At 34.3% G+C, this 15,318-nt stretch overlaps 1 protein-coding gene across 1 annotated transcript; it reads left to right on the top strand.

Moving 5' to 3' along the window:
• The first annotated feature begins 754 nt into the window (after positions 1 to 754).
• LOC134535817 (gustatory and odorant receptor 24-like) lies at positions 755 to 14,492 on the top strand. The gene is made up of 4 exons (XM_063375108.1): positions 755 to 814; positions 7,076 to 7,147; positions 11,089 to 11,178; positions 13,825 to 14,492. Exons 1-4 carry the CDS (start codon positions 764 to 766, stop codon positions 13,945 to 13,947), a joined length of 336 nt encoding a protein of 111 aa, XP_063231178.1. The 5' UTR covers positions 755 to 763; the 3' UTR covers positions 13,948 to 14,492.
• Positions 14,493 to 15,318: the final 826 nt, after the last annotated feature.

A 15,318-nucleotide genomic window follows, 5' to 3' on the forward strand; every position in this document is an offset into this window, starting at 1 on the left:
CTACAGCGCCGCCGTGTACGGCCTCGGCGCGGCCGCCGTTGCGGCGCACAACCTCTACGTGACAGACAAGCTGATGGACGTGTCTTCGGCCTCGGCCCTGGAGGAGCTGGTAGTCCGCAACGGCCTCTTGCTGGGGTCCGTGCTCGACCTGATGATCCCCGTCAGGACCTGGTGCTTCTGCGGCCGCGTCGAGTCCTACTTCGGGAAGTGGAGGACCCTGGAGGAGGACTACGCCCGGGTGTGCTCCACGAGGCTGGTTCCCCTGAACCGCCAGAAGGTCCTCTGCGGGTTCATCGCCGGGTTTGGGGCTTTCACGCTGGCGGCCCTGCCCGGGAACTTGGAGCACCTAGGGCATGTCTTGGCCCTGGTGGTCTCCAAGTGCGCGCTCACGAGCAGCGTGCTGCTGTGGTGCTGTCTGTGCGCCGCCTTGGGCAACACCGCCGGGCAGCTGCTGAGAGACGTTGAGGCCTTCCTCGGGACTCCCGCAGCCCGGCAGACGTCCAGAGCCTTCCAGCTGAGACGGCTGTCTCCCTGTCTCCCGGAGACAGTCGCGTCCACACGGCGACCTGCCGGCCTGGACGACTACTCGCACCTGTGGCGGCAGCTGGACGAGCTGCTGGGCGACACCGGCAACTTCCTCTACTTGCACTTCATCGCGGAGTTGCTGCTCGCCGGCGCGAGGCTGGTGATGCACGTCTACCACGGCCTGGTGATGGCCGCGGGCCTCAGGCGCGTCAAGGACCTGGTGTATTCCCTCCAGCACATGGCCATACTGGTCGTGGTTCTGGACGGAGCTCATCGGGCTTCTCTCAAAGTGAGTAGCACGTTGAAGAAACCCAGTAAGAGCTCAAGAAAACATAAATTATATTATTGTGCGCTAGTAGACATTCCTTCGTGCTTCCCATCGGCGAACGGAATGTACAGTCTGTCCTCAAAATTATTTCCCAGTTTCAACTGTATGTTATAACACTTTAACATTGACTATTACATGGAAATAACCATTCTTTTTGTTTATCAATTAGTCTGGGGTATGGTGAGAAATTTGCCCAAAGCTGACTCCCCCCCCCCTTTCTTGTCAAAAAAAATTCGAAAATTAATAAAAAATTTATATTTTTTGTTAATTGGAGTGTTTCCAAGCAATTTGGGGTCCTCAACACACCACCCACTCCCCCTCAGGGGAGAGGTCACTTTAAGTCGGGACATTGGAGGAGGGGAGTCAATTCCCTTCAAAATTTTGGAATTTTAAAACTTATTTTGTGTTTAATTTAGATAAATTTATACAAAGTAAATATATCACTATGTAATAACATTTTAAAATTTGATTTTAACCTATTTATAATGGTCGTATCGATTTGAAACTTTGCAAGTATATGTAATCCGGATGACAATACAATAATTTCATGACTAACCTGACGTGGTAAGGGGGCAGAGTCATAGGGACTAAAAACCGCTACTTTCGAGCTATGGGCAATAACTATGCGTTTTGTGTATCCGTAAGGCCGGGGCATGGTGGAAAATTGGCCCGGGGGTAGGCTGCCCATCTTCCAACCCCCCTTCCCAGGAGTTCAACCCCCAAAATTGCGAAAATTTAAAAAAATATTTTCCTTTAAGATTTGTATTGTTTCAGATCAGAGGCCAGAGCATGGTGTAAAATGTGCTCGGTGGTTCGAATGCCCCCCCCCCTCCCTCGAGGGACAGTCACTTACCCCCGATTTTTTGAAATTCTGGAAATTTGAAGTCCGTTTATTCTGACATGCTCCCGAGGTCTTCAGGCACCACATCGGACCCCCTTGTATGAGCCTCATGGCAGCGGGGTGGGGTGAGGGGATCGATTTCCTCAGAAATTTTTGGGGTGCTTGATATTAGTTGCCTTAAATGTTCTAACACCAATGTCTGTTCTTTAGGGCAGTGTCACTATGGAAATGAAAGAAGAGAGCATTCCACGTTTTTTCCCCCATTAAAAGTAATTGTTTTATTTATTACCTGATTCTTATTTTAAGTTCATTAAAAAAATTACGTTATTCATATATATGGTTCATTCAATACAAAAATTGTGTTTTTAAAATATAAGTTTATTTTTATTTTTATAACAGAAAATCGTAGGTCATACACATATACAGAGTGATTGTGTCATTTCTCTTTGTCCGCCACACGATCATACACATAGTAAGGTATAGTAACGTCCTATACTTCACCTTGATGAGACCCGGCCGCTCAATAGAGCTCGCGGTGTCTAGCGAAATAACGACGGTAATAGTTAAGTTTTGAACTTTGTCAACAAATGGCGTTGCCTTGAATTTTAAACACACTATCTATTGGAACGTTCATCACGTGTTGAATGTTTGTTTGTTTGTTTGTTTGTTTGTCCCGTATGAGTTCCTATACCATTCATCCGATCATTACGATAAAAGTTTCGGTGAGTTGTTTTGCGCATGCCCGCGAAGGTTTCTGAGCTAGTACAACCATGTTACAATAGATGGCACGCCCATCGTTTCAACAAATTTGTGAATTTATATAGTTTAGCGGCAGTTCGTATGTTTTCGTTGTATGAGTGCGGACGAATGAGAGAATTAAATATAGAAAGGGATAGTGATAGAAAGATAAAAGATAGAGAGTTAGAGAAATATTATAATAGATAAAGATATATAAGATATATAAGTGATAGAGAGAGTCAGAGATATGGAGAGGCGAAAAGAAAGAGGGAGATATAACGAGGTATAGAGAATGAGATAGAGTTAGATATAAAGATATATAGATATATATGTTTAGATACATATTAAGTTATACATGTATAGGTATATAGGGGAGAGAGATAGAGAGAAACATTGGAGATGTATAGTGATACAAAGAGAGAAATAGAGAGATACATAGAGGTAGAGGATGTATATATATATGTATATATATATATATCCTTACTAATATTATAAATGCGAAAGTAACTCTGTCTGTCTGTCTGTCTGTTACCTTTTCCCGGCTGAACGGCTGAACGGATCGTAATGAAATTTGGCAAGGAGATAGATTATATCCTGGGGATGGACATAGGCTATCTTTTGTCTAAAAAAAATAAATTTTAAACGGGTTAAAAAATATATCTTAATTTTATGTAATGTGTGTCATAGATATACAAACTGTTGGTGTCATTCCTCTATGTCTGCCGAGCAATAGCTTTCAAGCCATTACGTTACGTTTTGCTATTGTAAGGAACTAAGTAGAGAGTAAGAAAAAAAAAAGATCTTGACAGTTTGTAGTGTCGCCATATTTGTTTCAATTTTCAATACCGTTTTTGTATATTACAATTTAAATTGCAGAAAAAAATGTTTCATAGACACATAAATAGTGAGTGTGTGTCATTTCTTTATGTCCACGAGGTCTCGCCGCGTCAATTTTCTCCTTGGGGCGAACCCGTCCGCTTGGTTAAATAAACAGCTTTTATCGTTGAATGATTTCATGATTTATTTCATGAAAATCTGCTCTCATAAAAAAGTTAGTTTTATAGACATTCAATAGGTGTCTCGCTCTCTCTGAAGATCAATCTATGAATCTTTACAAATTAGTTCCTTTGTTTTTTTTCGTTTGATTTGATACAATATGATTTCACTAAAAATCAATTTCTACCCCTTCCTATTTTCATTTCCACATTACGAAGTTTCACTTCTTCCACGCGAAGGGACTCCACGCAATATTTTTGCATGCAATTAAAAACTATTTTTTAATGATGCCAAAGAAGTATAACTTCTCATGCGCGTACCTAAGTACACGCACCCATTTTTTAAATTTAATTTCTTCTATATATATTTTTTCTCCCTAACTAGGGCACTCATAATTCTTTTAAATTTCACGTGTATGTTTTCAATGTCATTCGAGTTGTACAATTTTTTTTTTTGTCAAATTGGTCATTATTTATACTTTGTTTCATTTTGTTAACATACGTATTTTAGGTATTATTACAAATAAAAAAAATTAGTTTCACTAACATTCTTAGGTTTTTATTGTGTGGATAGTTTCAAGTTTAATATTATGTAGGTACATAAATTCTTAAACTTATAAATTTCTTCGAAATTTATTCATTCTATTTGTCAATATTGTTATTTTTTTTTTACAGTACCTACTTATTTGCAAGGAGTTTGGTTTAGTGTTTATAATTTATCTGCTGAGCGTCAAGAGTCTTAGGGCTGCTGAGACCGAAGACCAGAAGTATTTATCATTTATGTAAAATATTGATGAAAAATTTGAATTTTACTATTTCAGGAAAGTTGATTTTTTTTTATTAATTAGAATAGTGACGTGTAATTGCCATCTTCCTTTATTTCATATTAAACATTATGTTTGGTTGAGTGTGAGATAATTTTATTTATGTATGTTTCAATTTCATTTAATTTCTTATATATATATTCTTACATACCTACTTCTATTAAATTTCAGGCGGATGTTAACATTGTCATTCCAGTTGTATAATTTTGTTTGTCAAATTAGTTGTTATTTATACTTTTTGTTTTATTTTAGACTATGTTTTTTTTTTTTTACTAATTCTAAGATTTGTGGTGTGTACAGGGAGTGATATATCTATTAATTTATATTCTCCTTTGGATAAGCGGAATATTGCCACCACACTTTTACATATAAACAAATCCTACAAATGTTTTAAACATTATGACAAATAAAAAATAGTTTCACAAACATCCTTAGTTTTTTTTTGGTGTGTATAGTTTGAAGTTTAATATTATGTATGTACGTAAATTCTTAAACATACAGTTATTTATTAATTTATTTAGATAATTATTCATAGGTAGGTAATAAGCTTTCTATTTGTCAATATTGTTATTATGGTAGATATGAGTACAGTAAATGCCTATATTTTTATATTCCTTTATATCACTTTCGATTTGGAGTGTTTCCGAGCCATTCGGGGTCCTCAACATCACCCAGCACCCCCCCCCCAGGTGGTTAAAACCCCAAAATTTCGAAAGTTTAAAAAATTTTAAAAATATCTCTTTCGATTTTAAGTGTTTTCGAGCCATTCAGGGTCCCGCCCCCCTCTGGGAAAAAACCCCCAAAATTTCGACAATTTCAGGAATTTCAAATATCTATTCTTTCGAGATGGAGTGTTGCAAACCATTCGAGGTCCTGAACATCCACTTTCCGCAAAAGTGAAAGCCCCAAAATTTCGAAATATAAGAATATATATAAATTGGATGTTGGCATGTATGTCGTCGATAAACTCTTACACCATTTGACCGATCGCCATGAAAGTTGGCACATCGAAGTGTTTTTATCATGGAGAAGGTTTTTATGCTAACAATTTTTTTTGTAACTCGCCGCTAGATGGCGCTGTAGCGCATCAACTTCTAAACCTTTCAACCGATCGCCATGGGTAAACAGAAAACCATAGGTCACAGATACACAAACAGTCATTATGTGTCATTTCTTAATGTCCACCACACTGGACATATCGCTATCCATTTTGCTGTAACTCGCGGACAATATATCACCCGGTGTTCAGCCCGTGCAAAGCCGGGTACTGCAGCTAGTATATATATATATATATATATATATATATATATATGTAGATAAAGATAAAGAGAGATATTGAATTATATATTGACATTGAGAGATCTAGAGATATATAGAGAGAAAGAGCGATAGAGAGTTAGAAAGAGATAAAGAGATGCTCTGTATGGGTACCTACTTGAAAAAAAAATTTCAAAAAAAGTTAATGAGGCATTGCAACACATAGTAGACATTAGCTAGATAATGTAATCTTTTCAGTATCAGTACTCTTTCATTTTTCCACTTTATTCTAAAGAACTTAATAGATTATAAATTACACACCGACCATCCATTTTCAGATACATAGAGTTAGATAAATATAATACTGGCAAAACAACATGTCGTATGTTTCGAAACATATGGGAGGCAGTAAAATTTATGGGTAATTTTTTTTTATCCTGCCTATATCCGTGAATCATGCGTTATGCACCTGCATGTACTTTTTTGAAGTATTACGAAAATTTCAGAATACGAACTTCACTAAACTGAGCTCATGAATGCTGGTGACGATTTCGAACAGCATATTGTTTAAAACATATTTTATTGTAATTATAATTATTGTGAAATGTGTTTAGGAGTTACATTATTAATAAATAAATAAATGTTTAATTATAGAAATTTAACATGCAAAGAGTGACAGTTAATTTGGATGACGAAAATTGTCGAAAAAGAATTTTGTGTACTTTAACTGAATAAAAAAACTGTATAGTAATAGGTAGTTATAAAAAATTAAAACACTTGTTTATTTCTGGATTTACCAAATAGTAAATTTTAATTATTCTTGCAATGCCATGAGATAGTGAAAAAGTACAAAATATATGAAATTGCTGACAAATGTCGCTATTCTGCGTCATGCAATACATAAATCCACGTTAGTTTACCTCACTGGTTCGGTAGTTTTATTGTAAAAAACCTTGATAACTGTGATATAAATATCAGCATTGTGGAAGTTCTGCTATTCCTACCATATTTATGAGTGGAGATTTATTAATAAACAAAGATACGATATATAAAATCAAATATCACATTTTTAAATTGCCGAAAGGAATATAGAAAAATCAGTAAAGTAAATATTAAGTTAATTTATGATATAATTACTATTTATAGCAATAAGCAAATAAACAGAAAAAATTTCATTTGAATAAATTATTTTAAATATATTTTTGTCAGATTTACGAAGGGCTTTAACAATCAAGAGAGGTTTATTCTCTGTTGTCTAAAAATAATGGTTGCGTTCCCTGAAATAATTTTGTTACATTCTATGGAATCACTGGTTAAGAAATCTTAAAAATATTAGCAACATAACAGGGACGGTAATATTTAACAATATGATTTTCCTTTAGCGTTCGTGTGTGTTTTTGTAGGCCACAGAAGTACCTACTGACAATAATAATAATGAAATGTTAACGTTAGATTTTAAGTAGGTAAAACATACCAAATATATTTTTCAAAAGTCACATTAATTTTCTTTCTTGCTTGAAATGAATATAAGGTCTTCAAATGAATTGAAACTATTTTTTGTTCATAGGTATGTGCCATTTTTAAAAGAAGGCTACTATTTCTGTACGTTGAAGAAAAAAACGAAATCTACAAAGAACAGGTAAACACGTATTCTCTAATTATACGTAATGTATTTATTTCCAATGTTTACAACAAAATTATTTACCTCTCTTCCGTTACGAAGAAAGCGTTTCTTACCTTACCCATATGTGTGTATAAGAGCAATTGAAAGTTCAACAAAATTGCATACTTTACTCAAGAAAAATAAAACAAAATAATTTTCCTTATTCACTTAGATCTAATTATTTTAAAACTTCTTTATATTCTTAAAATATATTGAGACATAAGTAAATTTTTATTTCAACTTACAGATTCTAATTGGTGTATATAAATTATCAAATTTTGTATAATCAAAAAATAGATTTTCGTAGTGAAACATCTTTGGGCAAGAGTAAAATTTTAAGGCCGAAATTTAATACGTTTTCGGAAAACATTGTTATGATGATGTTTCTGACGTGAAAAGTACATAGAATAGGTACTTGGCCAAAGATATATAAATAGAGCTCTATGCTATATAAGCTAATTTCCTGGTCTCGTTTTTGTTCTCCTCTTTGTGCGATGATTCGTACCCCACCCAAAAAAAACTTTAACCGAGAGAGATAGATGAACGAAGGAATAATAGAGAGAATGCGCATGCGCTTGTTTCAGAAAATAGTTATAGATATCCTATACAGTCAGCTGTGAATGCCTTGTATTTTGTATTTGCTTTTAGCGCGCTCGCTTTCCTCCTTGTCAACCAGCAGCGAAGAAAAAAAACAGTAACATGCACATTTTTTCCTTAGGGTGTATTTAAACAGTGATTAATATTTATTGTTAACTAGCTTACCCGACAGACGTTGTCCTGTCATTCAATTCAAACTGTAATACTATATTAATAATAATTATTTATATTGTTGTATATTTTGATATTGTATATGTTTGTAATTTTTTATTATCTCTGTAACTGCTCAACCTGTTTGATGATATATTTGACCCTGAATCTCGAAAGTGGGCATAAAATTATCTCGAATAATTTTTGTTGCACAAAATGAGGTCATTTGAAAGCAATTATTGTATTGCTGGATATGAGTCAAAAAATGTTTGGAATCTGGCCCATTTCCAGAAACCAACGAATGTAGTGGGTCTGGTGGCGCTTCCAATGGCATCTTTTTGACCTGGCCGCTGGCGCAACACAATCCAGGGGCTTCATTTATGAACTTCAATGCTTTGCAATGTGAACAAACAAAGTTCATAGGTCCAATAGCAACGATTTTCTCTGAAGTGTAATCGTTTGCCACGTTATAATTGAATGCAGCTCGATGTGGATCAAATGCAACATTTCTATGTTCTTTTAATCGATTCCGTTCAACTTCATTTCGCGCTTCGGGTTGCTCATCAGTTTGACTTGCTCTTAAATATCTTTGACTTACGGCATTGCGAGTTCTGCGACCTATGTTTGTAAGTCTACTTCTTGGCATTTTCAATATAAAAATTTCAACTGAAAATTATAAATGAACAAACTTAAAACTCCATAAATTTTCCAATTCAATCAACTGTGCAGTGTGCACTAAGAAATGAAAACCATGATTCATTAACAATATGCAAATTCAAAGTAAAATGGTTTAATTTTACCTCGTCAAAGATATCATTCCAACCAGGGAGCTGGGTAAGGGTTATAATTCGTTCTTAATGCCTACCATGGATTTCCAAGATGAAGTCCTTAATTCCGACCGATACAACTAATGCAAAGAGAATATAACGCTACGCTAGAATTATGCGATCTTTGTAAACGATATTGGCGATGTGCGATCTGTCTGAACAACTGACAGACAACTGTCAAACAACTGACAGTTATTTAAAACGTGCTTAGCAAAGAGTATATAACGCTGGGGCTAAGGCTACATTTAAAAAGTTTATAATAAAGGTAATCGTTAGGTTTTCTTAAATTTTCTAAGTTTCTGCGCAATTTTCTTAATGTTTTTTAATGTAAGAACGTTCTACGAAGTATTAGAAAACATTAAAAAAAATGTTTGTCTGTAAAGTCGGTTAACGGACGATAGTTTAACGTGACAACGTCATAACAAAACATTGATGTAATGATTGATCCAGAAGAAAAGGAAATATCATATTCGGCCTGAGACTGAGCCGTAATTGGTTTTTGCAACCAAACCATTTAGGCATTAAAAATGTTATATTGTTTGAGGAAGAATTTTTTTTTTTAAATTTTTCTATCTTTTGTAAGATAAAATCTACCTCTGCATATATTTATGAATAAAATCGAATCATTTTTATTGAATTATCACTATTTTGTATGGATACAAAGGAGTGAAATGAAATGTAAAATTTAATTAATAAATTTACTTTTATTTGAATTCATTAATTCAAATATATTTATTACTTTTTGAAATGTTGCGTACGTCGTATTTATTTATACAAGAACAAAAAAAAAATTTGCAGCTGGCGGAATTTGAACCGAAATCCTTCGAATCAGTAATTAGCTAACCACAAGACCACGAGGCCAACCTAGGAATTAATAGTTTCAGATAGTATATACTACTAATAAAAAAATTTGTTCACGGTAAGGGAATAATATTATTTCGTTTTTATAACACGATTTAATAATAAATACGCTTCCCAAATACACCAAACTTATTTATAATGTGTTACAATATTTTTTAAAACATTGTGCAAAAGATCCCGGGTGTAATTTGAATTATTATGTGTAACTGTAAAACACCAATCGTGGTTCAAAACGTATTTGAATATTCAACATTACTTTTAAATAACCGTACCGATTATGCTGAAAATCGGTGGACGATCGTTAAATTACGTAATATTAATAATTCAAACGACGAAAATATGATTGAAAAGTCAAATCGATGGTTGTTTCAATCGAGTGGAAGAGAGATGCCACGCATGCGTACAATGAGCAAACAGGGCACATCCGTAGTGGGACATCCGTAGTGGGACACTTTTTCGTGCGTGCAGCCGGCGTTCATCGATTTATTAGACGTCACGTCAAAAAGATGAATGAATTCGGTAAAGCCGTTCTCAAGTTATAGCATGACCAGGATAAATAGGGGTTCATTTATATATATATATGTTAATCGTTATTAGAAAATTATATTTTTTCTCTCTTTCTCTCTGTTTGCCGTTTTGCCCTTTTACGATATACTGACGAGTCAAGGTTTGAATTGCCAAAGAGGTTTCACTTCTATCACGTGTAATGAGTTACACTTTTTTTAATACATTCTTTTTAATACTTAATAGTGTTCTATGGAATGCCAAATACCAAAAATGAAATTAATTAAATAATACGTATAATAATTATAATAATATGTAATTTTTTACATTGTTTTCTAAGTCGAATTTTGGTGTTGGCTGAGTATAGCGTGTTTCTGTATTATTGTAACTTGTCACAGCACACAAACACGAAACAAATTCACTATTACATCACAAATAATGTTTGTAATAGATCTAATGCACAACTTTAACTAAGCACCGGATAGCGTGATGTAATGAAGAACAAGTGAGAAAATGAACGTAGATTCTTTGCACGTAACATATCGGAAGAAATGAATGTATTTGCTATTCTTAACGTAACCATAAAGGTAATAGTTTACAAATAATGTGTCTGAACAGAGGTTTATAAGTTAACATTTAAAATATATTTGTTAATTTTTGAATCTGAAAACCTGTAAAATAATACCGAAAAATGCTATTTTTAATCATTAAAATGGTCAATGAATTAAAAAAGTTATAACAAGAATTTTTATAAATCTGAGAAATATAAGTAAAATTAATTAATTTTTTGTTATATTGTAAAAAAAGAAGATATATTTTTCTCATTTTAAACAAATATTGACTACATAACAAGTAATTGACAAGGCTTTTACTATATGAAATACTAGTTTTATTTGTTCATAAACGTTGCCTTAATACCAATCTAAAATACAAGTACACAACATGGAATTTAACTTTTTTATGTATGATTTGTTACAGCTCCTCAGATTCATTCAAGTAATGTCAGCGGGTACACATTCTATCAATCTGGGAGGCTTCCTCACTTGCGATCGGAGCCTTTTAACAGCTGTAAGTCAAAATGTTGAGTTAAATATGAAGATTTGTTTGCCCAATCCAAGTTTACATTATTCTACTTTAAATACCGCACCGTTACATACAAATTTGTTCATTCCTCATTATTTTTGCTACACGATTTTTTTTTCAAGTAATTAATGAGGCATCTGAGATAATTCTAGCTATTTAAAGCAGCAGTAATCAGATAGTAATTTTTCTACTATTACCTTACTAACATTCAGTGGTGAACCTGGAAGGGGGATTTATGAAGAGGATATATGTCATTCCTCCAACCCGAAATCCTAATAAATCCTTAAATACATTATTTTCCCCAAAAAAAGAAAGAATCTGAAAGCAAACAGCAGACAAAGAGGCTGAATTCCCCCTCCTCCAATGAAGTTCTGATACGCTACTGCTAATTATATACCTTTATATATAATTTTGCAAGCAAACATAATTTTTAAATACTATTTTGGTTTCTCGGTAGTAAATATTAAATATGTTTAAAAAACATTTATTCGACACACTATTGTTTAAGCAAAGGGAATTTGAGAACAACATATGAAGAAGTATTTGAACCTTGACATTAATTTATACATCAGTGGCTTTAAGTGATTATTAATGTAAACTAGTTATGGTAAAAAATTGTATCCACCCATGTGAACCCGGGTATGACAACTAGTAACATCATCACATTTAGTATTTCGAGAACTGTGCTTCGTTTTGCAGTCAGTTACGAGAGATTAAAGTTGGCTTACTGCAGAAGAGCGATCCATGACATCAAAGGAATAACTCAAATAAAAAAAATATATAAAGCGAAGACAAAACAACGCTAACAGCGCAACAACTGCGCTCCAGCGAGGCCAGATAGACGACGATCCAGCATCCATTAGCCTCACACTGATCTCAGAGGCGGCGAGACACCGCTGTCTGGTTCTCGTAGCCGATGTATCTGTCCTGTCTGCTGCAGAGGTGAATTAAAAAAACACTGCAAGAGTGAACTAAATATAATATATAATAATATAAGTATAATTTTCAGAAAACAAGTGTTATGTGGAACGCAGATGTTGCTTATTGTTTAGAGAAAAAAAATCATAAAGCACTTTTGTTGTCCAGGATTCAAGACGGTTTCGAAACTTTAATTACGAGAACTTAAAAATAGATCCTGTAATATATATTTCATAACTAGCTAAGCCACTTCGTTCACGGGGACATAATCACTCAAATATTTTTTTTCAATAAAAAATGGTAAGTTGTTTGATAGTATAAACACTAAAGTTTAAGTTTAATTTTTTACTTCTTTAAGTTATAACTTCACTTTTTTAATTTTTACGGAAATAAATTTCTAGTATATAAACATTATACTAAACATTACTATTTAAAATTATGTATGTGCACAGTCAATAGCATCAATAGTTTTTGACAAAAATAATTTATTCTGTGTGTTGCGTATTGAATTTTTATGTTGTTTTTTTAGTTTCTAATGGTGTACCGCGTAACCAGCAATGGCGGATTCTAAAATAACATTGAAATCAATATTTCTCATTGTAAGAATCATTTAAAGAACGCATCATTAAGATCATTCTCCTCCACGTTACTTCTACACATATTAAGCTATGGTATAAATGTTTATTTATCGATATTGGTCACTGTCAGATATTTACCAAAAGTGTCCAATTTGACTAGCAGTTTGTACTGTTCCTTCTCGCGATGAGTAACGAGTACGGTGCTTTTGACAGGTCCGCGTCTGTGAATGCATTCACGGTCGCTCGGCCTTCACGACAGTTCGGTCTGCTAATCAAACGATTCAATAGTCGACGAAGCTGCCCCAGCAGCGAATTCTAGTAGCGGGTACGGAAACTACGTGAGATTCGCGTCCATAAATGTTGTTGAAAACACAATTTGCGTGTATTTCTCACGCTCCGCATTATTGTAAAGAATATTACGTCAAATTTTTCATCCGAGTTTCGTATTGTTAGTGTATTGAAAACATGAGAACACATGAATTTGCTCGTTACCGTGGTTAGATGCTATTTATTTCTGGAGAGTATTTAAAGACTATTACATTTGTTTTTGAAATTATTACATTTAGTTTCTAATTTGTTTAATAAAATGATACAGGTGTTGCTAAGGGTATTGCATATTATTATTATTAAGGTCTCGGCAGTAGCACGAGATTTTTTTTTGTGTGGAAAATAGAAAGGGGATACATTTTGGTAATGATTAATTTTGATAAAAAAATTTAAATGTTGTAAATTAGATAAATATATGTTTTTATAAATGTTTCAACCGCTCTTCTGTCGTGGCCAGTGACGGACGAGCCGTCTCCTGATTGGCTGTACACATATTAGCTGATGTTATTGGCTAGTTTTTGCCACGAAGGTTGTTGGTTTGAAATTAATTAATCTTTTAAATAAACGTACCCATTAATATTTTTTTTTTAAATTCAATACTTTGTTGACTAAATACATTGTCGTCGCTGAAAATAAACGTTGTGTAGTCTAAGAATTTTACTATTTACATCGTGACATGGGCTTGTTCCGCGTGTTTTTATGCAGTCATCTTTGTGGTCCATTCATGAGGTTTATTCCCATTACGAGTGCAATACCAGACATGACGCATTTCCACGATGTAATGTGTAATGCGCGTGTTTTGATTCAGCTGTTCAACGCCGTGCTGACTTACCTCGTGGTGCTGCTGCAGCTTCAAGGACAGCCGACTCCGCCTGCTTCGGCCGGCTTCAACAACGACACAGCCACCGCCGTCCGAGCCAGCGGCCATTAAGACTGCGCAATACAACAGGGGCTTCTTTGTCACCGTGAGGTGGTTCTGTGTAACATTGGGGGCGCCATAAGCTTAGCTATCGCTAGCAGGGGCGCAACAACAGGGGGGGAGGGTATTTTGCCCCCCCCCCCTCCTTCTGAAACCTTGAAGTGGGGGCAAACGGAGGCAAAGAAAGTGCTGTGCAATCAATTTTTAGATAATAAAACTGCTTAAATAGCACCATTTTCCACCTTGAAATACAAATTTTCCCGGAGGAGGACCCCCGGACCCCCCTCTTCAATAGCGGGCGATCGACGATTCTTTATGAAAAGGTATATTGCTCCCCCCCCCCCCCTCTTTAGGAAATTTAGTTGTTGCGACCCTGATCGCTAGGACAACTATGTTACTCGGTCTCTTAACTTTATTATTTTTTAACCAATTAATAAAGACACTGTTCGTTTGATATTCTATGAGTAGTCTAGAGCTAGTCTGAGTATTAATTTTATTTAATCCGACAACTTATATTGTAATATTGTTGTAATAACTTTTCATGTTCAGAATAAAAGGTAAAATAATAAAATAATTTCAAACTATTAATGATTTTTTTGTTATTGATATTTAACAACAATGGACATCTCACACAATCATTTAATTTGGATTTTACTCATAAAGTTTACTTTTTTTGGTCATTGCATACTATCATACTGAGAAACGCGTACATGACTTCAAGTAAAGTCTGGCATCCTTAGGGTTTACTATTAAATATTAGTATCTCAAGTGGACCAAAACTTAAAGTTTAGAATACAATACAGGTTTTTTTTTTATAATTCTAATACCCATTATTATCTATATAATAACTTTTAGCTTCAGAGCCTTAAGTCACTTGGATGAATACGTATAAATTTTCCTTACTAATAAACAATTTATTTTTATGTTATTAAAAATTTTATAACGATATAAATTTTAAACATAAACTTATTCTACCATTTAACATATACATTTTATATCACGGTGTTATATTCTATACTTAAAAGGCATCCAAAACAAACAAAAACAATTTCAATATCTAGTAAATTCACAGAGAGAATGTTTTGCTCTGAACAATGTTTGTAAAAAAGTGTATTTATACGCTTTTTTTGATTAATAGTTGCTGTTAACAATACTGCTGTGTCCATGGTCGGTCCTTTGTTAGGAGGGAAAAAAACTTTACAGAATTTGACTTACCCAAGTAGTGCTATTACTGCAGAAAAATAAACTGTATGCATAAATTACAGTTTTAAATAACCATATATTTTACGATGAAGTAAAATGTTTCCGTACAAAAAATTTGGAAGTATATACTGGAATTTTTTAAAAAGATTTTAACGAAGTAAGCTTAAGCGTAGACTGCGT

This window comes from Bacillus rossius, chromosome 10, assembly GCF_032445375.1.
Source record: "Bacillus rossius redtenbacheri isolate Brsri chromosome 10, Brsri_v3, whole genome shotgun sequence".
NCBI lineage: Eukaryota > Metazoa > Arthropoda > Insecta > Phasmatodea > Bacillidae > Bacillus > Bacillus rossius.

What these genes read in the sequence shown, in the direction of transcription:
- LOC134535817 (XM_063375108.1), top strand. Translation starts at nt 764, where the DNA reads ATGGCCATACTGGTCGTGGTTCTGGACGGAGCTCATCGGGCTTCTCTC. An exon ending in CTCATCGGGCTTCTCTCAAA is followed by an intron (nt 815 to 7,075) that starts GTGAGTAGCACG and finishes TTTTGTTCATAG; the next exon opens with GTATGTGCCATTTTTAAAAG. An exon ending in ATCGGAGCCTTTTAACAGCT is followed by an intron (nt 11,179 to 13,824) that starts GTAAGTCAAAAT and finishes GTTTTGATTCAG; the next exon opens with CTGTTCAACGCCGTGCTGAC.